Source organism: Eupeodes corollae, chromosome 1 (assembly GCF_945859685.1).
Source record: "Eupeodes corollae chromosome 1, idEupCoro1.1, whole genome shotgun sequence".
Taxonomy (NCBI): domain Eukaryota; kingdom Metazoa; phylum Arthropoda; class Insecta; order Diptera; family Syrphidae; genus Eupeodes; species Eupeodes corollae.
Window position 1 is genome coordinate 258922723 of NC_079147.1, and position 23373 is coordinate 258946095.

General features: G+C 30.7%; 2 protein-coding genes and 2 long non-coding RNA genes across 4 annotated transcripts; 2 read left to right on the plus strand and 2 right to left on the minus strand.

Moving 5' to 3' along the window:
* Positions 1 to 8626: 8626 nt before the first annotated feature.
* LOC129940025 (uncharacterized) lies at positions 8627 to 9251 on the minus strand. Its single transcript, XM_056048249.1, has 2 exons — positions 9103 to 9251; positions 8627 to 9042 (listed from the first exon to the last, which is right to left on the minus strand). Exons 1-2 carry the CDS (start codon positions 9160 to 9162, stop codon positions 8662 to 8664), a joined length of 441 nt encoding a protein of 146 aa, XP_055904224.1. The 5' UTR covers positions 9163 to 9251; the 3' UTR covers positions 8627 to 8661.
* A 227-nt stretch (positions 9252 to 9478) lies between these two features.
* Positions 9479 to 10332, plus strand: LOC129940026 (uncharacterized). Its single transcript, XR_008780601.1, has 2 exons — positions 9479 to 9853; positions 9937 to 10332. It is a non-coding gene; the product is annotated as an uncharacterized LOC129940026 (long non-coding RNA).
* A 3836-nt stretch (positions 10333 to 14168) lies between these two features.
* On the minus strand, positions 14169 to 14879 carry LOC129942180 (general odorant-binding protein 56a-like). The gene is made up of 2 exons (XM_056051020.1): positions 14727 to 14879; positions 14169 to 14647 (listed from the first exon to the last, which is right to left on the minus strand). Exons 1-2 carry the CDS (start codon positions 14778 to 14780, stop codon positions 14282 to 14284), a joined length of 420 nt encoding a protein of 139 aa, XP_055906995.1. The 5' UTR covers positions 14781 to 14879; the 3' UTR covers positions 14169 to 14281.
* Positions 14880 to 14998: 119 nt separating this feature from the next.
* On the plus strand, positions 14999 to 16064 carry LOC129942182 (uncharacterized). The gene is made up of 2 exons (XR_008780984.1): positions 14999 to 15391; positions 15439 to 16064. It is a non-coding gene; the product is annotated as an uncharacterized LOC129942182 (long non-coding RNA).
* The last annotated feature ends 7309 nt before the right edge of the window (positions 16065 to 23373 follow it).

Consider the following 23373-nt stretch of genomic DNA (forward strand, 5'->3'; position numbering starts at 1 on the left):
TTTGGAGCCAATTGATGATGAATTTTAAGTATGTTTTGACGGCGAGCAACAGCTTCAGCGGCAAAGACATGGTTTTTATTTGAAGATTTAATAGCTAAAAGAATCACTCAGATATTCAACAAAAAGTAAACGGGTTTGTGTTTGCATAAATTTCTTTTATTTTAAATGACTTGTATAATATTTGTTGTGTATATAGTTACCGGCAAATTTAAACAAAATTAAACTAGGTACGAAGAATACACAATAGTATTTGTTTAGTCATTGTTTTTTTTTGGTCTGGTGTTTGAATTTGATGATCGATTACATTTTTCTTGGAAACAGTAATTGTTTAGAATATGGGCGCTTGGTTCTTATTTGTTTTTTTTTTCTCTTATTGTTCAAATATATTTTAAGATCTATTTGTTTTGCTTAAAAGTTTTAAGTTGTTCGTGCTTTGTTAAAAAAGTTGTCAGATAAACTATTCTCAACAATTTACCAAAAATATTTTGCATATAAAGGCATAGTTTGATTTCAAAATCTTTTTTTGTTAACGAGTTTTTAATCGGTTTTAATCGAAAACAAATTTTTAGCAACTTTAGTAGCATTTCTTAAAAGTGTGTATTTCTTATAAAAACAAATAGGTACAAATTGGATGAATTAAACTAAATTGAAGTCAATATTTTCTATTGTTCACGAGATATATAGAACCGCGAACATCAGTTTTTTACCTAATTTGCATAAGTACTATTTTCGAAGATTTTTTTTTTTTATGGTAAAACTGACAGTTGGATTTTAATAAAAAATTTATTTATTTTCAAAAACAATAATTTCTGTGAAATAAAATTAGTTTGAAGCCAATATTTTTAATTTTTGAAAGTAAATTTTTACCAAATTGTAGTACTGTTGTCTTTAAAGTTTTAATTTTTTGTTAAAAAACTGTCAATTTGATTTTTCTTGACATTTTACCAAATGTTAAATGAAATAAAATTAGTTGGGAACATCTCAAACTTTTGAAAAATATTTGAGGCGAAAGTAAAGTTTTAACAAGTTTAAGAATTTATTTTAAGTTTTTATTCTGTAAAAAAAATGTTTAACCAAAATGTTCATCTTTTTTTTAAATTGAAAATGTTGACATTTCTCGACGTTCGTTTCAAGGTCCCTAGAGTCGAAATAAAAGATTTTTAGAAAAATGCCTGTGCGTGCGTGTGTACGTACGTTCGTACGTCCGTAGGTTCGCGACGTTTTTTTAGTTGTCCATAGCTCAAGAACCAGAAGAGATATCGATTTCAAATAAATTTTGTTATACAGATAATAAGGCAGAAAGATGCAGAAAGAGCTCTCACGAAAATTGCGTGGGTGGTTTTTTTACCATAGCAGTTTGGAAAAAAGGTGAAAATTTTGGTTAATTCTAAATATCTTACGAACCAAAAACGCTAAAGACTTGAATTAAATTTTATATAATATATTTAAATGTGATATCAAAGAAGTATATTTTTTGAAAAAAAAATTCTTTTAACGGTTTTTTTATAAATAAAAAAAAAACTGAAAAAAAAATTTGTCACCTCCAAAATGTTACCACTTAAATACGATTTCATCTCCAAAACAATTTTGTGCAACGAAGAATAATGTTTTTGACATCTGATAAAATTTTTAGAAAAATCGAATTGACAGTTTTTTTTTATAAAAAATAAAAATCTAAAAAAAACATTACTCAAAGTTGAAAAAAATTGAATATCGATTCAAATATCTTTTCAAAAACTTGAAATATAGGCTGCAAAATTATTTTATCTTGTAAGAAATATTGTTTTTAACATTCTGAAAAATGTAGAAAAAAATCGAATTGAATGTTTTTTTACAAAAAATAAAACTCTAAAAAAAAACATACTAAAACTTGGTAAAAATTTACTTTCGAATCAATAAGCTTTTCAAAAATGAAAAATATTGGCTTCAAACTTATTTTATTTCACAGAAAATATCGTTTTTTTCATACAAAATAGTACGCAAATTTGGTAAAAATTGATACGAGTACATTTAGACAAACTTTTAAGCAAGACAAATTGACAGACGGGATGGGAAGTTATCAGTGTGGGTCGCATCCCAGCCTCTTTTTATTTTTTTAAACAATATCTTAAAACTGTCTTAAGACAAAAATTCTTAAAAAAACTAGCGTACATTTCAAAAACTTAAAAAATATCTTACTGGCCTTATGCTGGTGCTCTAAGTTAATCCATTATCTCATAACTGCTGCTTTTCGGCCTAAGAACACTTTTAATGCCAAATTACGAGAACTTAATCTTAAAACAAGAAAATGTATACATTAAAAAAAATGGGTACCTTTATCTTTGTTTTTTATTTTATATAAAACTTAAAACTAAATAAGAAAAGAAAATCGAAACCCATTATAATTAAATTATAATAAAATAAAGTAAATTATAATACTTGTAAAAAAAAAAATTGGGTGGCGCAACAGTCCGTTGAGAACTAGGGCCTAGTGTATTACAACTCTCAACCATTTCTGTGTGCGAGTAGTGTTGTCAGGAATGGAGGGGACCTACAGTTTATATGCCGAATCCGAACGGCTAATCTTGAGAAAGCACTTTTTCATGACAAGAGTTACTCTTGGAGAATTTGTCAATTCCTCGCAGAGGCAGTACCAGTGAAAATACTTTAGATTGCATAGGCAGGGATCTAACCCAAGATTATAATACTTAAGCTACTTAAAACTAACCAAAAGCAATAATACTACTTAAAATTACTTAAAACTACTTAAAAAATATTTAAAAACTAGAACAGCCTCTGTTTTTTTTGTCATGAGTGTTCTTTCTCCTCTGTCCTCCTGTCTTGTGTTGTTATCATCTTACATAGTCTTGCGCTCAAGGTGCTGTGTTCTCTACTCTGTACATTTACAGAGTAGTGTAATGTAATGTTTTACTTTTAAACTTTTAGCCAACAATGAAATTAGAGATATTCCTTATAGCAATTGAATGCGGACGAAATAATAGTTTGTTTTCAAAAAATGCAATTTAACTTACAGAATTAATTTTTCCCTTAATTAATTATGGAATACAACGTAGTTTAAGTAGTTTTTTTCTTCAGGGTTTGAAGTCGAGCTATCTTTTTGATAATTTTGTGTTTAATCGTTTTCAAAGTGTTGGCATATTATTTTTCAGTGTCAAAATTCTCATTTAATTTTAAAGAAACTGCTGGTATACATGGTACTTCCTTTATACTTGCATTTTAAAAATAGTTGCAATTTCAAAAATAATTTCAATAAAATATTAACGTCGTTGTGAATCTGTATGGGAAGAAATAGATATCATGATAAAAGGCGTATAAATTTAAAGTACTCGTATTTCTTTGTTAAGTTATTTATTATATTTAAAATAATTAGTAAAGTCTCTTTACTTGTATACTAGTTAACCCAGCCATGCGTTGCTGTGGCTAACTTTTTTTTGTCATAAAACATTGTTGTAAACTACTTTAGGGGAACGGTAGGAGAACATCATGCATGGGCACCATCATGCTTTTTAACATACCTAAATGCCATTTGTTAAAAAGCATGGCACACTTTAGGTCCGATTTTCTAATTATAATTACAATTAAATTATTATTTACGAACAAAAACGTTAAAACTGGTATATACCTTTTCTGGTTTTGGATTTGAAGGGGAAGTACTTTGAACACAATTATTGATCAAAATTTTCGCACAAAAGAATTAAATTCAAAATGTATTATTATTTTCATTCAAATTTGTAACAAATGAGTATATTACAAAGTTTTTAGAAAATAACATTTGACAGTTAAACTTATAAATGATTAAGTAAGGGGGTTCAAAATCTTCTCATAATTATATTTATTATTCGAGTTATAAGTACTTTTAATTTCAATTAATTTAGCAATAATCAGTGCAAATTATTTTTGTTTAACCTGTCTTATGCATCATATATCTGCCCATGAGAAAAACATGGATTTTCCCAATCTAAATCACAAATAGACAAATGGACATTGCTTAGCCTTGAGACTTGAAACCTTCTAAAGGGTTGCAAAATAAAGGTGTATTCAACCTAGGTAGGAGAATAAAAGGTGAACCAATCTTTAATTTAAGATTACTTAGTGGCTTTCCAGAAAATATTTTTGGTAATGGATCATTTTTTAATCGTATGTGCTGTTTATCGTCAATGGCCAACACTTCGCCTTAAGAATTATGGTTTCAAACATGCATTAATGTAATCCACGAAAACGGAGTGAGGTTTATCTGGTAAGGTCTGGCGGAAATCACTAGAAAAAAGTAAAGGAGCACCACCGAAAAGCTTATTATTGCTGTTTAAATCTTCTAAAGTTCTGGTGGATGCGCATAGTGGTTAAGCTAATAAATTGTAGCTTTAATAAAACGACTGGATGTTTGACATAGCGCCATATATTGAATACTTACTCAATCCAGCCAACAGCAATAAAATAAAATTGTGTTATAATTAGATTAAAATCGTTTAAGTAGTTTAGGAGTCCATAGCATACAACATCATGAAAAGTAATTTATATACTGAGATGTATATAAATGTTTGAAAACAGTTCTGAAATTTACAACTTAAACTCTTTATTTCTCTAAAATTATCCAAAAATGTCAAAAATTTTACAATACTAACTCTAACTGATCTTAATAAAAAGAATTTACATTTAAAAATTACATGATGTAGGTTAGACATAATCAGTGCAGTGCATAAATATTAAAAAGTAAAATTGATAACTTAAGCGCATATCATTAAGTTCAAATCACGATAATAAGACTGTATTTTCCCATAACCCTCTTTTGCAGTGATTTTTGCATTTTTCAAATCTATGCATAATGCGAATGCATCCCAATATTAATGTTGTTGAGTTTCTGTTTTACATAAAAGAACTGGAATTCTTACTCTCTGTTGAATTATAGGTAGGTTTATGAATATTTAATTTGAAGATACTTAGAAATAGATAAAAAAAAACTTACACGACTGGTGAGATCTATGAGAAATGTCATGGTCGTCATATTTTACCAATTGAAGAAATGAATTATGTGTAGAATTATATGTTTTTGAATGGACGCACAAATTGAATACCCGACTCAGTAAGTAAATTTGAAAGATTTCGCTAAACTTTACTGAATTCATTAGAATAATGTAATTACCTTGGATGCACTGTATTTAATGCATCTGGATGAATATGGACCTCATTAGTTGGTAAACATTTTTTATCACTGTCATAAGACCTAACAACCAGTCGTCTGACCTCAATTGAATATCTGCTAATTAACCTGCATAAGAAAATTAAAAAAAAAAGCTTATTCATCAACAGTGCAAATAAAATTAAATCTTTTTTTCTTACTTTTAACTCCTATTCGAGCAACCGCACCTTAATTTACTGACTTAATTGGTGTATAAAAGTTACAATTTTATTTGAATTGCTCTAATTTTAAAATATCAAATTTGAATTATTAAAAAGTTTTCATTTGTATTTTTTCTTGTATTTTACAACTTAAATGACTAAAACTTAATAATTCTAAAGATAAGAAAATTATTTTTCAAGTTAGGAAATACTTTAGACAAAAACCATAAAATGCATAGTGAAAAAAGTTTGTGATATTTGTGGACGCTTTGAACCCATTTTTAAACGACAACCTTTAGTTGACTACGATGTTGGAATTCTGCTGCATGTTGGAATGACACCAGACATAAGAAAACGTAAGAGGGCTTAACCCTAATTGATTTTGAAATGCATTAAGTTAAGTTTGCCCTTCTAAATATTGAAGATTGGTTTGCCAAAATCTGCAAGTCTCCAAGTCTTAACAGCACTTAGATTTTACGTTCGGTATATTTGCAAAAGTGACATAGGTAATGTAATGTTTTCTGCAAAGGGAATAAGTAAATATTTTGTTGCAATAGGCGACTTTCATGGCATTTCTAAAGCATCAGTCAACAGAACGATTTCAAGGATTTCAAGAAATTTGGTCTCCAGGTCTCCAATATGATTATGAATATGTCCCTGTGTGTCTATTATTGTCTACTAGACAAAAGGAACAAATTTGTTTGGCTCCGAAAATGTCTAGAGCCAATCGATACCAAAAGTTACTTCAATTAAATGTTACCTATATTATAAACTTTGACGTTGACAAAAGTTGTGTATATTCAAAAATAAAATGCGAGACTGGATCGCACGCACTTGCTATTGAACCCAATGAATCTATTTAAAAATAGTACCTATAATTTGAAGTTTAAAATTATTTTATATTAACACAATTTATTTATTTTCGTAAAAAAAAACTTTTTACCCGTTCTTGATGTACCAAATATTGAAAAAAAATGTTTTTTTTTTTAATCAAAAACAGATACATTGAAGTTTTTGGTCATCAAATATTATATAGACAATATGAGAGTATGTGCATTTGAGAAAATTCGATATTTTACCAAACACTGTGTATGAGCTTTAGGGGCGAGGACAGACGGATGACATTAGGGGACGCATTTTTTTTCTAACTTTTTGTCATATTTGACATCGTCACGTCATATTTGATTAAAATCTCGTTTTCAAAAATGTGTATGAACCTTATTTTAGCCATATAGGATGTTTTTTAGTATGAGAGCTATATAAACGTTTTTTTTTTTAAATGAAACAGTCAAATATTTCATCTTCAAAAGTCTCATAGCAAAGCAACAAAAATAGCTAAAATTTATCTTCTTTGAAGACTTGTAGCAGCCATATAATTCACAGTAGCTCTATGTAGCTCAGATTATATGGAATCTCGATTTATTCGAGAAAATATGCGTCGAGACAATATGTAATGGTCATCTTCTGATGAGCCCAACCATTACATCGGGGCGAAACGCATATATGAACACCTACGCGGGTTTATTTTTATTTTCATTTTCATGATTTTAAATCATATTTATTAAAACAAAAACGGTTTTGGATATTAATGAAATTCATTATTTCTATGAAAGTAGGATGCCATTATCTATGGAGCTCGATTTCTTTTTCATGTCCACATTGCGGTCACGCTTGCAGAAGTCCAGACGCTGAACCCGATATCCGACTGTTTTCAAGCATAAATCGGCCGATACTGCTGCAATTTCACTTTCGATATTCGTACGAAGTTCATCAATCGTCGCTGGCTTGTTGGAATAGACCATAGACTTGACGTAGTCCCACAGAAAACAGTCTAACGGCGTCAAATCGCACGACCGAGGTGGCCAAGCGACTGAACCATTTCGTGAGATAACATTATATTGTTTGTGACATTTGCTGTATGGCTTGGGGCGCTGCTGGCTGCAACGTCCTGTTATAACCACATGAGTTCCAAATGCTTATAATAAAATTGGGGCAAAAATATTCGGTTATCATTGAACGGTAGCTATCCAAATTCACAGTAACGTGCCGGTCTTGATCATTACGGAAAAAGTACGACCCATAAACCACACCGAACAGTAATTTTTTCGGAGTGCAATGATGACTCCTGGAGTACATGTGGATTGCTGCATGACCAATACCGCATATTTTGTTTATTGACGAAGCCATTTAGCCAGAAATGAGCCTCATCGCTTAAGATGATTTTGCGGTGAAAATCCGAATCATTTTAAAGTAGCTGCTCAGCCCAATTCACGAACATATGTACATACGACGCTTCTGGTGGCCAAGCGGCTTCAGTTCTTGAGTCAATCTAATCTTGTATATATGTAGGCCAAGATTTTTTTGCAAAATTCGTCACAATGACGTCACAGAAATGCCTAACATATTTGGGCTTTCTGCAACTGAAGCCTCAGAGGCAGAAATATTTACAACACTAGGGCCACTTCCTTATCTCAATGGTAGGGGAACATTTTGTACTGTGGATTAAAATTTGTCCACTACACAATCAATTGTTGATTTGCTAGGACGATTATGATGACCATAATATATTGAACGTAGCGCTCTTAACGATGAGGCCACTGACTCCGAACATCGGTAGAAAATTTTAATAATTTCGACTAGTTGTTGGCTCGTATAGCTTTCAACCATGAAATGGTAAACCTTACTGAAATGTCGAAAAAGTGGCAAGAAATATAGCTGTCCCTGTCGCTATACTTCTGAAGCGCCACTGTTGAAACATTGTAGTTCCTATAGATCGCAAGTAAAATTATTATAATATTACACGTGTAGAACTGAGATTCAATATGATCTCACGACAGTTATATAAAAATAATTCCGTTATTTGCAGAAAAGTATACTTAGTATCCTTTTACCACCATAAAATATTTAATTTCTAAGACTAAACAAAAATCCGTCATTATAGAAAAAGTATATGGTGTTATGTTGTTATCTCTTATAATTGTTTACATCCAAAAGAATAACCTCTTGATAAAAGTATGGACTTTTATTCTTATTAAACCAATGTAGTTTGTTATTTTATCTGAAAGGTATGAACATAATAAAACTTATTTTTTACATACTATCTTTTTCTTAATTAGATAATTAAATATATCTTCTAGTTCGTTGGATTCTATTATAATTCTATAAAACGTTTTACAATCCAATAAGAGCTCCATCTCTTAATAAGTTTTTACAACCAAATTTATAAAACATAAAATATATTTTTTAATTTGAAAAACTTACGACATTTTACAGAAACATATTTATTTTAAATTTACCATATAAAAGATTTAAAAAATTTCAAAATCAATGACCCAATATGTGTTGATTACTTCGCAGACATATAAAAATTTGAAATTGTTTCTCACAAGATACATCATCTTCATTCAATTCAATTTCACATTTTTCAGCTAAATCTTTTGCATCGTAATCACTTAGATATCCATTGAAGAAAAATAAATTAAATATTCTTTTTGCGCTGTATTCACCGAATTCAATAATCTGTAAATATTCTAAAATACATTTTGCTAAGCACTTAGCAGTCAAAACAGCATTTTCTTCATTGTACTTTCCATCTTGAAGATCTGTTAAGATTTTATCATCTTTTAACCCCATATGTGCCTTGCACATTTCTCCGGATTCATAGTTAATCACATGAAGATTTTCACTTTGAAATTCACCATAAACCTTTTAGAAAAGTAAATTTTTATTAAAATCGAAGTGAAAAATAAATGAATACCTACATACTTTTGAAATGAAAAATATAAGTACAATAAATTCTTTACCAATAAATGTAATTTTCTTCATTTTTGTTAACTGTTATATTTCAGAATTAGAAGTAAACTGGTTGGGTTTTTGAATACTCGTTACTGAAAAAACTGAAAAAAGAGCTTCGAAACAGATTAATCGAGAATTTTTTTGAAATTTTTGTATTGTTTGTTTAATTGAAGAGAATTGATTTAATCAATAATTTCATACAAAGCCAAAACAAAGGGATTTTAAATAGTGGTTATCTTAGAAATTGTTTTAAACCTATTGTGTTGAATAACAATAGACATTTTAGAAGCGGTTAAAAATAACAACAAACAAATACTTGTATTTTTATAAAAGTAATAATAAAATCGATAGCAACTTTGAGTTCAGCTAAATAAAACCCAGAACAACACTTAAAACAAGAAGTTATACCTGTACGTTTTATAGAACATCACTCATTAAAACACTAGAGAACAGAACAATCAATTAAATCATTATCGACTTGTTAACAAAAACCAATATCCTTGTTATGAATTATTAACATATCATACAATTAAAATTGTTAACAAAATTTAATATAATAAGATCACGTAACACATTAGTTAATGCAATGTATGCTTATATAAGTCCCACCAATAGACAAGTCACCATTAAATTGATTTGAAATACTTGACCGTTAAAGGTTGAAATTATGAAGTACACTGTAGCCCTAACGTTATTTTCTATGGTTTGCCTAAAAAGTTTGGTAAGATAAAATGACAAAGTTATATATAAGAAAGCATGTCCTTTTTTAACGTTTATACTTTTTATGTGTTTGAATGTTTAAAGGTTTCTACAAATGAAAAGCAGGATTTAGCTACGTACCTAATAGGAATTCTTGAGGGATGTAAAACGAAATTGAATACTCCTGATAAACTTATACACCAAATAATTACTGGTAATTTTTATCGAATGGATGTCACTCAGCTCGCTAGGTGTCAGGTCAATTGTATGATGAAAGAATTTGGTGTTCTGAAAGGTGGAGACCAAAATGTATTTGAAGTTTTTAAACGCTATCTTAAGGAAGGAGCCAGATATCTTTTGGAAAGATGTCAGCAGAAGACATATGATGATGAATGTGAGGCAGGCTATAGAGTTTTTTTGTGTTTACACTATCATTCTGATAAAGTGTTCGAAATAAAAGAATAATGAATATATACTCGTAGCTGTGGACAGCTAATAATATGTGGTTCTAATACATTTTCATTTTACGATTGAACTTCGTTAAAAAACTGTGATTGTGATTAAAGTTTTTAAAAATCAAATGAAAAACAAGAATGTTTAATAATTAAATAATTTTAAGAGCTTATTAAGAAACAAATCATTTAAAATGAGACACTTAAATAACAAATTAAAAGTCCTTTGGGGTAACCCTTAGGGAGAAAAAAAATATTATTTATATTGGAAAAATCTATAAGTTATGAAAAATTAATTTTAAACATTTTATGAGAATCTATCGGGAAGTTTTTTTTTTGAGAAATTGCCAAAATGTTTGATTTTGTTATTAGTTTCCATCGTGATCCCCGTGGTGTGGTGGATAGTGTGTAGGAATTTCGTGTCATCCCTGCCAGTGCCACCTAAAGCTTTTTTCCCAGGAACTGCCTTTAACGGGGAATTGACAAATTCTCCAAGAGTAATTCCCATCATGAAAAATGCTTTCTCAGTTAAGTTGTTCGGATTCGGCACACAAAACTGTGGGTAACATCCATCTCCGAAATGACTCTCAAATAGGAATGGTTGAGAGTTGTGAGTCATTAGGATCTAGTTCTCTATGAACTGTGGCCCCACCCATAATTCATTAATTAGTTTCTAACTTGCTCATATATATATCATATTTTTTCATATGTTTAAAAAAATTTCGAACTTAAAAATGTACCTAATAAAAATTGTTTTGAAAAATGTAAATGCCATTTCATTTCTCAAACAAAACTTTAATTTACCCCAGTCGAAATTCTGGACCTATTCTGGTCCTTAGAAGAATTTTTTCTCCTCAGAAAAATGAACCTCATATCATCCTAAACAATTTTTATCGTCCTCTTTTCATCCTACATGAATATTTCGAATTCTTTATGTTTTTCTACGCATACTTTGTGATATCGTCCTAAATGAAACTTTATCAACATTTCCTTTTTTCATACTTAAAAAAAGCCTACCTGGTCGTGTACCTGCTTCATTTGTTGTCACTGTAGTTTTCATTGAAAAATGGTAACGAAGGAGCTAGTAAAGTCAACGGCAAGGACAACAACGACGACGAAGAAGACGATTTCGACGAAGAATTATTATTTTTAAATTAATCATTAATGTTAATAAAAAAATTGTCGTTTATGAATAAAAAAGAATACATTTAAAATATAAATTATATTATTTTTTCAAAAAAGCTTCCTAAAAAATAAAATGAAAAAGAGTGAAGAGAAAGATCAAAAGCAAGTAGAAAAGAGAAAGAGAGAGATCGAGAGAGAAAAGCAAATAAGAAAGAAAGTGAAAGAAAGTATAATAATAAAGTATCAGAGAAAAAGAGAGAGAGTAAATGAACAAAGAAAAAAGCTATGGTCAAGATGAATCTTTTTGCTATTAGGTTCAAACGAGGAGCAAAATTTTAACGGTAAGTGATCCTCTTTTGAATCTTTTTCAACTTCAGATAACCTTTATTTTTGGGACGAAAATTGGGCAAAATTTTACACCTTTTTACTTATTTTTTTTACCAAAACCTGGAAATAAAATATGATTCCTTACAATTTTTTAATTATCATTAAATGTTTTTTATCGAACTCTTAAAGATGAACAACAAAAAAAACTATTTCTAGGTGCGATGGTCAAAAATTGTAATTAAATTGATTTTGCTCGAAAAACAAAAAAAAAAAACATCTTTTCATGGTAAAGTAAAAACAGCCTTAAAAGCTATTGATGTTAGTCTTAAAACTGATTTGTCGAACTATATTTCCATAACGAATGATTAAAGTTTCATTAGGGTATCTTTCTCGTCGCTCTCTCGAACGACTACAGTTTCTTCAAAAGTAAAAAAAAAAACAAACAATTTGTCAGCTTTAATATTATAATATCAAAAAAGCATGGTTTAACCTTAACTTTTCTTATAATAAAAGCACACTCAAGGTTATATTACTACCCTTATTGTTATTATCTAAGGACACAGTGTGGGTACTAGGAATTGGAGAGAGGGTTGAAAGGAGGTATCGGTGCACATTGGTTTTGATTTCCTGAATATTGGAACGGCTGGAAAAGACAGAGTGTGGTAAGGCATTACACATTCGCGATGTACGGCTAAAGAAATAATTTCTGTACTTGACCTGTACGACCGAAGTTTGGCTCGAGGGTATACTGATGAGCATTCCTAAGGAAAGGAATGCAGCTGGCTATTTCTCTAGAGCATAAACCGTTAAAATAACTGTAAAAATTGGAGAGACAAGAAACTTTACGACGATGTTAAAGCGACGTAAATAATTTTATGGTAGTATTATCACCAATCAATTTAAATGCTCTACGTTAAATACTTTCGAGGAGGCTTAAGTACGTTGCAGGAGCACGAATCCAGATATGGGAGTTGTACTCAATCCTTCGCCGTAAGTATATAAGTCTTGTAGATAACAGCCAGATCAGTAGGGGAGAAAAACTTCTTGCATCGCCTTAGAAAACCCACGGCATTTTTGACGGCATCGCGTATGAAATCGTTGCACAAGAGGTGGTTGGTGGTACAGACTTCGAGATTATCGAGATATTCAGTTTCCTCGATGCAAGTGCCATCCATGGATAATGACAAGGAAGGTATATTTCACTTTAAAGATACAAGACAGCATTGGGTTTTCGAAGAATTAAATTGCATGCGGTGTTTTGTTCCCCATTGTCGGAATTTTTAGATTTAGGTCGGAATTTACTGAGCTATCATATCGTTGCAGCTCCACACCCCAAGAAAAAGAATGTGATTCTGAAAGCAAATATGAAAAGCTAAGAGTATTATCGTCAGCGAAGCAATGTATTGAGAAATGAGATTTTTTTTTATTTATCATTTATTGTGTGGTTTTCAATTTTGAACCCATTCAATACTTATTGTATTAAACGATTCGAGTAATTACTAATCCAATGAAGGATTGATTGATAAAAGCCGAAAGCACGCATTTTTGATAATAGAGCCTGATGCCAAACCCTATAAAATGCTTTTGAAACTTCAAGTGCAATAATCTTACTTTCTTTATAAAGATGTTAAGATTTGCTTCACTTTTCGGTGAGATGAACCATGAGATCACCAATGAAGCTTTTGCAGCGGAAGCCGCATCGTCGGTCATTAAGAAGTATTCGATTTTCGAGATATTTCTTGAGCTGATAATTTATCAACGTTTCCATTACCTTGCAAAGAAGGTACGTAAGTGCAATTAGTCGGTAATAAGAGGTTGAAGAAGATTCATATTTTTGGGGATAGGCTAAACAAATGATGGTTTTCATCCTCTCGGAACGAGACCTAAGGAGTAGGACCGATGAAAAAGCTTATGCAGTGGCTTTGCCAGCGTTGATGAACAGAACTCGAACGGAGAGCGGAGCGAAATTTCTATTTTTATCAAAGTGATTTTTAAGACTAATATTTGTGAGAGGAACTGAAAATATTGCCTTCAATTGCTTAGATTCTATTTCTGCAATTGCAGATTAAATTTTAACTGTTGGCATACTTAATGGCGTACTTTACTTCTACTGATTTTTGAGGACTGCAATAATAGCCAGTTATCAGTTTAATTCGTATGAAAATTTTGTCTTTTTAATTTTTGTCGAAAATTTTGTTGCTGTGCAGTAATTTAAGAAAAATCATTTAAACAAATTTTTAATTTTAATTCCACTTCATTCGAATTTACGAAAAAGCTGAAAATAATTAAGCACTCCTAGTTTTTGTGACAGGTGCATGATAAGTTGTTAAAAGCATAATTACTAAAATCCTTTAAAAGACTTTTGGTGACTGTAAAACATGTTAAAAGATTCATTATTTCTTCAATACAATAATATTTAAAAAATATCACTGGTTGTTTTTATGTTCATACATTATTTATTATGGTATAAAAAGGTATACCAATCCCCTTATTTTAATAAAGTAAATAAGTATTTAAGTAATAGTTAATTATCCTTTTTTGCATTATTATTGTGGTTTGAACATTTTTTCAGAATTAGCTTTCATGCACATATAAACCTTATAACCTGTCTCACAATCAGTTTCACCAGTTTCCTGTTGACATTTTTCCAAAACTTCTTTGGCTTCTTCCTCATGCATATGTTCCTTAAAAGTTTCAAATGCCTCCGCCTTGCCATCTTTCAAAGCTCCGAATTCTTTCATCATGCAATTGATATGACACATGCCCATTTCATTAGCTCCACCTTTATCATATTTACCAGTCCATACATCTTCGAAAATATCATCAGGGGTATTCATTTTTGTTTTACATCCTTCAATTACTCCTTTAACGTAATTAATAATGTCCTCATGTGCATTTTCATTTGCAGAGACCTTAAAATATAAATTTTGAAAAATGTTAGAATTAAAAAAAGGATGAAATTTTTAATTATTTTGCGTTTATGTAACTTACTAGATTGACTAGGCAAATCAAAGAAAATACCGTTATAACTGCACCGTACTTCATATTCAATATTTGGCTTTAAGCGGACAAGTATTTGATGAATTTAGTACAAATCTGATGTTTTGGAGGCACTTTTATACATATGGTAATCGTAGGTGATCTTATTATTTTACATTTTGTTTACAATTTTAATTGTCACGCCAACTTTTAATTGCAATAACGATAAGATAGCTTTTTGTTGGCAAAACGTATGATTCAAGGTGTTTTTCTGTTGTCGATTAATATTAAATGAGCAATGATCAATGCAAAATTAAACTTTTTAGCTATTTTCATGCTTAATCTAGATATAATTAAAAAAAAAACAATAAATATACCCTTTAAAGTTTTTGTTTTTTAAATAAAATGTAATTTTGTCTGTAATAACTGTTTCACGCTAGAAAACTTGACAAATACTCGATTAACACTTGAAAGGCATAATATTGAATTTTAAACTCTGAAAGTGAACGCAGCGTAACTAAACAGTTTGGTTTTTGAAATACATCTAAGCAGAAAAGAAGCATAAACCGCGCGTGCTGTACCCAAGTTCGTGACAAGAATGAGGCTTCAGTGTCCAAAAGTGTGGAAACTAAATTCATGAAAATCAACTCGCTATTTATTTCAACCAATAGCCTGAGGTGAATAATGCATAAAGGTTTTGGGCTTTGTTATACTTTAAAAGTAGCATTTGTAGGCGCTTGGACATATTTTTATCATCCACTCCCTTAAGGCCTATTGTAAGCCATGTGCCCATGTCTAATCCTATCTCTGGCGTGACAGTCCTGCACTTAACAATCACGCTACGGGTACTTCCTTAGGGCTAAGCTGGACTATGATTTTTGGAAATTCAATTTTTTTCTCGAGTCTCTTTTTCTTCCCGGAAACCACGTTCACCAACAAGATTGGCACATATAAAACTCGTGATCCTGCATATTATTGTCAAAAATTCAAAGAGATTGACAGTTTGGCTATAATTTTAATGTGGCGGCATTGTGAAACCATTTTTCGTCAAAAATGTGGCCGAGAATAAAATATACATTGGAAACATTGAAATGAACCATGATGCATCAAACCATGCAGCTCATTCCACAATCATAATCTCTTGCTTATTAAAATCCCAAGGGTTTTGACATATGTTTACTTTATTTTAGTAAAGGACAGCTATTGTCAAAAGTCCAGAAACGATAGTTCGCAACCATCAATAATGGAATTTAGGAAAATGAAGCCAGATAATTCACCAATTCAGTAACTTGAACGAGGTTGTGTTTGGATAATAATTTTAGTGATGCAATAAATTTTTACAATTCCATACATTTTCTGTATTACTTATTTCGCATAGGAAGTTAATGTAATCGGTCCGATTTGTCAAATTGAAAATTTTAACATTTCTCGACGCTTCAAGCGTAGAAAAAAAAGATATTTTTAGAAAGATGTACGTACGTACGTTGTTCGTACGTCCGTACGTTCTTGAAGGTTTTTCTTCGTATTAAGGTCAAGAACCAGTAGAGATATCGACATCAAATAAATTTTTGTTACACAAATAATAATGCAGAAATATGCAAAAATGACTCTCTGAAAAATTGAGTTTTTCGTTTCTTTACAATAGCAATTTAAATAAAATGCACGGCTGGGCCGCACGAGCTTGCTCCTGTAGAGTGCGTGAGTTTAGCCCCCCTTTTTTTGATTTTTCAAGTTGTTCCAGATTTTTCCCGGTTTGTTCCACATTGTTCCAAATTTTTTTTGAAAAATACTCGAAAATGGGGGTTTTAGACCACAAAAACTGTTTTTGACCTAGGCCCCCTTTTTCGAAAATCGATTTTTTGAAAATTGTTCCAGGTTGTTCTAGTTGTTCTGAACATTGTTCCAAATTTTTGGGCCTCTATGATCAAAATTTTAAAAGATATGGGCAAAATTTGAAAAAAATTCTAGCGCCCCTTCTTCTAAATTCCAACTTTTTTTATTTTTTTTAGATTCTAAAAAGTGTTCTAACCATTTTTAAAAAAAATGAGATTCGAAAAATATATGTTTTAAAAGATATTTTTTATATTTTGTTTTGTTTTTTTTTTTAAGTTTGTAAAAGGGGGGTGGGGGATGTGTTTTTAAATGTAGGCATAATCATTATTAATTTCATAGAGTCGGAATCTTAAAGATATTTTGGACTTTGCTGAAAGAATACAGCTTAATTTTAAAATTTTTCGAGGAGGGTGAATATTATTTGTTTAGTTTTTGTGCGCCTTCAGCTTTATTTGCTTATGGTTTTGGACGAAATTTGGATACGAGCTGGGAGAAGTATGGTTTGACTTGTAACACTTTTTTTAGTTTTTGATTTTTGAAAAGGGAGGCTAAAATATTTTTTTTTAAAAAATCGACATTTTTTTGAAAGATCGATCATCAGCGTAAATAATAGGTTATTAGCCAAGTTTTGGTTGCTGTGCATGTGCTTAATCACGTTTTATTAACTTTTGAACAATGCGGAACAAACCGGGAACAACCTGGAACAACTTTCCAAAGTTGGAAAATCAAAAAAGGGGGGGTTAACTTCACGCACTCTGCTCCTGTATGCAAAGAGGATTTTAAAATATAGCTGTTAAATAAGTTTGTCTTCAAAGATATAAATATCATTTGACTTGTCAAAAAAACAGTGCGATTCATCCCAAGACACAGGACAACTCATCCCGGAAATGAAAACAAATTTTAATCATACTTAACGAAAACAATTGTTTGTATATTCAACTAGTTCGTTCAAAGCCTTTTCCTTTGGATAGCTTTATTTTAGTTCAATATTAGAAGAACCAGGATGGAAAGTAAATTATCTGAAGATAAGAAAGAGGAAGAACAAGTATTTTTAAATTGTAAAGCGATCGCCTATTAGTTTGGTAGTTAGGTAGATGTCTAGAACGAATAAGGAATAGTTCATTGGCGTGCTCAGCTTAATGCAGAAAGATAGATAAAGACATGTCTTTGATGAAAATGAAGAAATGTTGTTGGTAGGTAGAAGTTACTTACTAGAATCCAATCGCATTCCTTCTTTAATACAAGTTTTCAGGGCAAACATGGAGTTTTTACGTTCAGGTTATTTTTTTCGTTAAATTTTAAAAGAAATAAGCATACGAACAAGTACAAACATTTTACCAAAAAGCAAGTTTGTCTTCAAAAGTTAAAATGCCATTTTATAAATCAAAAAACCCTTAATTTTTCAATTTTTTTTTTGAAAATCGTTGAAGCGTTTTTTTTGCAAATTAATTTTGTGTATATAAAATTTTTCAATTTTGTTCTAAGAAAATTTTTGGTATGCAGTTGTTTAGTGATTGTAAATATACGTTCTACATTTCGAAAAAAAATGTTGACCCGTTTTTGAGATATAGAATTTTGAAAAATAAAAATTCAATATTTTTTTTACAAATCCAAACAATTAACAATTCCATTTTTGATAATCAAATATTGTTAAGGCAATATAAATCTCATTCAGAAAAAAAAATATTGAAATCAGTCTATAAGTTGCTGAGAAAATTAAAAAAACAAAATAACGATTCTATGAGCGTACCATTCCTGAGCAATACAAAAATATGTTTTTCTAATTAAAAGAAGCCAAGTTAAAAAACAAAATTTTGTAGAAAATTAAAAAAGAATCTATTGGTTTGTTTTTGAGAAAATTCGAATTTTCGTTTTTTGACCAAAAAATTGTATGGGGGCCACTGTTAGTTTTGATCTGACCCAAAAAATTAAAAAAGCACCTAACGCAAATCTGCTCAAAACCTTAACTTGAATGTTTGAACTCAATCTACCCAATGGACAAAAATCCGCACCAAACAGTGGCTCGTTGTGGGTGTATCGGCTTTTAAATGTATGTGTGCTGGTTTTCTGTGCCCCAAATGCTACAATTTTTATTGTTTAGAAACCCGCCAAGATCAAAATGAGCTTCATCTGAAACGACGATTTTTTTTGGCAAAATCGGAATCTTCTCTGAGCGTTGTTCCCAGAGCTGTTCAAGCGTATAGACAACTATATTCGTTCAGCAGAAGGATAAAACTAATTATTTGTCAAATCAGTCATAAGCTGAAAATGTTACCATTCACGAAATAATCACTAGTTGAAAAAAAATGGTCGACCGTATTTATTGTAATACGATACCAATAAATATATATTTGGAAACAAATTCTAACAATCGGTGTTTTTTACAAATTTTTCATCAACTCAAAAACTGTATGAACAAAAAATAATTTAATCTCCAACAGAGATTCTTGCAACGACAAATAACGCTTTTAACATCTGGTTAAATTTTGGGAAAAATCGAAATAACAGTTTTTTTTTATAAAAAATAAAAACCTAAAAAAACATTACTGAAATTAATTAAAAATTGATTTTTGAATGAAATATCTTTTCAAAAATTTAAAATTATGACTTCCATATTATTTTATCTTGTAAGAAACATTGTTTTTTACATTCGGACAAATTTTGGGAAAAATTGAATTGACAGTTTTCTTACAAAAAATTGTAAACCTAACACAAAATTAATAAAGGCTGCTAAAAATGGCCTTTGACTTACATATCTCTTTAAAGCTTTAAGACGCCTTAAACTTATTTTATCTTATAAGAAAAATTGTTTTCAACATTCGATAACATTTTGAACAAAATCAAATTGAGAGTTATTTTTGTATAAAACATAAAACCATAAAAAAGCATTCGTAAAAGTTGGTAAACATTTATTTTCGACTCAAATATCTTTTTAAAAATTAAACATATTGGCTTTAAACTGATTTTATATCACGAAAAATATTCTGTTCGACTTTCAGTATTTTTTGTTTAAATCCAACAATCTTTTGTTTTGTTCATAAAATAATAGAATCTACAAAAAATAAAACGCAAATTTTGTAAAAATTGATGTTCGATTCTCGATATCTCGTGAACAATAGAAAGTGTGGACTTCAAATTAATCTGATTTTTCCAATTTGTATTTGTTTATATATGAAATACATTTTTGTTAAGAAATCCTACTAAATTTGGTAAAAATTGCTTTTCGATTAAAAATCCCGTTCACAAAAATAGATTTCGAAAGCAAACTATTTCGTTTTTAAGAATAATTTATCTGACAAATTTTTTACGAGAAGAACGAAAACCGTTCAAAAAATTTTATTTAAACAGTTTTGTTAAAAAACAGAAAAATCGTTATTCGTCGCTTGAAAAGATTCACCCACTTCAATAAACACACTTTCAATCAAGAAAAATAACCCAGTGATTTACGATAACTCACACATAGTAAATGGACCTGTGCTTAAGAGTCAATATTGAATGAGAAAAATCAGCCATTTCCGTCAAAATATGAAATGCGTATCCTGATTCGTAAAAGTTTGATTTGACGAATTGACAGCTGTAAAATGTACCACATTTTTCTGTCTTAAACTAGGTCAGTAAACTTATAAAATAATGGTTTTGTTTTTTGTTTGTATTTTCCTACCGAAACCTTACAATTCTTTTATTTTCTGTTTTTTTTTTTTGAACATTCATTCACCAATATGGCTTCCTTACTATCATTCTTCCAATATTGCCTTTGGTCTATATATTTCCATCATACATGAATTATTTTGAGAGTGATTTTTCCTCTGGGGTTGCGTTATATAAATTGAATTTGTTTCTAGTTCCACGAAAATGTCATTGCCAGCGTTGCCAATGTGGACGATCATTCTTTTCTGTGGTGGCACGAACAAAATTAAGATTTAAAACTGTAGGAAAACTTTATGTGAACCTTATCCTCTTTACAAGAATAGACTGCAAAATATAATAGCTTAAAAATTATTTATTGTACTTCAATTTATAACTAGACGGCAACGCTATTCTTGTCTTTTTTATCTAAAACTTGGCTTCAGTTTAATCTACGGAGAATTCTATAGATACAAAACAAAGTGGCACATCTGTATCTCTGTGCATTTTTCATATTGTTTTAACTTCAACAAAAAACAACAACTATCTATATATGCATGTATGTATGTGTTGTTTATATTGTGAAGGACAGTCAGAAAACAAATCCAATAGTTGAAAAATGAAAATGTAATTCCCCGTGATAAGCTTGTTTGTTTATTCCAAAATGCAACGACCGCATTGCCATTGTTGCTGTTGGTGTTTTTTTTTTGTAGGTTTATAAAAGGGTCGACGAGAAGTTATCCCAAAGCGTATTCCCGCCAATCTAGCTTCATCCAGCGCATAAGGATTCCCTTGGATAAAATTGAAAATGAAATAGAAAGTAAGAACAAGCTAGAGGCCCAATTTTGCTTTGCCCTTATTTTATTTTGTTGGTGTTTGGAGAAATTTTTCAATTTTTCAATTTTTCGTTCTCCACAAAGCTCTCTTTCTGTGCACTTCTTCTGAAGAATTTGACTTCTGTGTGCAATTTCCAGTGCACTGGGTCATATTAAGAGTCCTTAACCATCGCATCGGGCCAGGCCAGGCCACCCACTAAACACAAACTACAAAGATAGAGGGCACGACGACGACTTTGCTCGACGGGTAAGCGCGCCGAAAACAGATTTGATTTCATTTTGTCGTTTTATCCGGGGGCTTTTTCTATTTCCAGCGATGGTTGCGATGCCAATGCAATGATGATACGATGGTGGAATTCAAGGATTCAAGGATTCTTCTACTTCAGCGGAAATTTGAATTTGAAGCTTCTTTTCTATCCTTTTTATTATTTGAGTGGCACTAAGAATAGGTATAGGTATATAGTACAGTGAGTGCCTGGCACTCGTGCTATTTTTTTAATTATTGCATTGCACAGGCACACTGCTCCCATCAACCTTATGTTGAATTTAGTTGGTCTGATTTCATTTCGATATGGATTTTGGATGTTTCCATTCATATTGAAGCGAATCATTTCCCCCAGGATGAATGATCCTTAACTTGTTATTTTTGTTCTTTTTTTTTTTTGTTTTTTTAAGTTGATTGACCTAACTAAGCACATTATCCCTGAAGAGTATTAGCATATACGTACCCGATACCAAAAACTGTTATCGTTTTCCTATTCCTGATATAGCCACTCACATCCTTTGTGTACCTTTCTGCGTATGATGAAAATTGAAGAAGAAAACCAAAAAAAAGATGGAAGATGTGCATCGAGCATCGGGGATTTTATGTTCACTGCATATTTCATGTTGACCGTTGGCGTAGTTTTAAATTATGTATCCTTTTAGATCCTGCGAGTACTATACATAAGTTTATTTGTGGTGCATCCCCAAAAAAGTCCGACATGACCCGAATACAAAGCACCAAGTGCAAAAATCTGCTCCTTGACTATTTAAGTATTTGATCTACCTCTGAATGAAAAAATAAAAAGCATACACGATGTTTCGCTTTTTGTTGTTGTTGTTTCCTTATTCCAGGATTCACTTTTATATGTTATGTCCAAGCACATTGAACCAAAGAACGAACGAGTTGGGATTGGGAGGTGTCCCTTCCTTTGACCTGTCCATCAGGGTGCATAATGTAGTTTGGGTTCCTCGAAGGAGTGAATTCGTTTATTTGTAAAGGTACACCACAGAGAAAAGAAGGGCGGGGAACTTGTGAAGGGCGTTTGTAGAAAAAGTGTGAAAATCCGCAAAAAAAGGACGACTACAGCTAAGTGCAAAATGATTTTAAATTGTATCATGACACATGCTTTGAATACATGACATGGTGTTTCTGGAAAATGTCAAGGATCCAAAACGTCAAAGTGTCGTCCTCGTCGTAGTCCTCGTCCCTATATATGTATACTATATAGTATGGGATGTGTTTTGCACATGTTTTCATGCATAATTTATACATGGTAACCTATTTGGACATTGTATATACCTAAGGGGTTGCATTTTGAAGTGCTTTTAAATAAACATGTTCAAATTGGAGAAGTGATACGGTCCTTGTACTTGTATATCAAGTAAAAAAGCCAATGAATAGAACTTGAGATTTCGAACTTGATGGTATAATTTCGTTGAACAAATAAATGTGTTATTTGATAAATGGTTATTGAAATAGGTAACTGGGTTTTCTCATTCTTAACAAAAAAAAATTTTTCAGCTCTTGAAGATATGGACACACAAAATATGGTTAAAGCGTTACCTTAAGCTTATTACGAAACATTTTTAATTCGAAATTTGCATATTTATGATGAAAAATACACTTAAAATAATTTAGTGGTTGACGGAGGTAGAACGCTGACAGTCCCCTCTAATCTGTCTGTTATCTACAAGACTTAAGATTCGTGTCCATCTGAGAGTACTTCTGCAAAGTAAATCTCGAGAGCAACTCTCGGGAGACTGTCCATTTAAGAGCCAAATTTTAGAAGTTTTGCTATCGCGAGCTCTCTGCTATAATATTGAATTTAAATTACCAACAACATTTAATGAAATAGTTTGATTTCAAAATATATTTTTGTAGACGAGATTTTTAATCGAAAAAGAATTTTTACCAATTTTATTACCATTTGATTTTATTTCTTAAATAAATAAACACAAATTGGATGAATGAATCTAATTTAAAGTCAATATCTTCTATTGTTCACGAGATATCAATAACCGAACATCAATTTTTACCAAATTTGCGTACTATTTTTTGTAGATTTTATTTTTTATGAAAATATGGATTTTTATAAAAAAAA

Bases quoted from the DNA above. Each gene is read 5' to 3' on its own strand.
- LOC129940025 (XM_056048249.1), bottom strand. From the start codon at position 9,162: ATGAAGAAAATTACATTTATTGGTAAAGAATTTATTGTACTTATATTT. The intron at 9,043-9,102 runs GTATGTAGGTAT...CTTTTCTAAAAG, and splicing joins TTATATTTTTCATTTCAAAA to GTTTATGGTGAATTTCAAAG.
- LOC129942180 (XM_056051020.1), bottom strand. From the start codon at position 14,780: ATGAAGTACGGTGCAGTTATAACGGTATTTTCTTTGATTTGCCTAGTC. The intron at 14,648-14,726 runs GTAAGTTACATA...TTATATTTTAAG, and splicing joins TGATTTGCCTAGTCAATCTA to GTCTCTGCAAATGAAAATGC.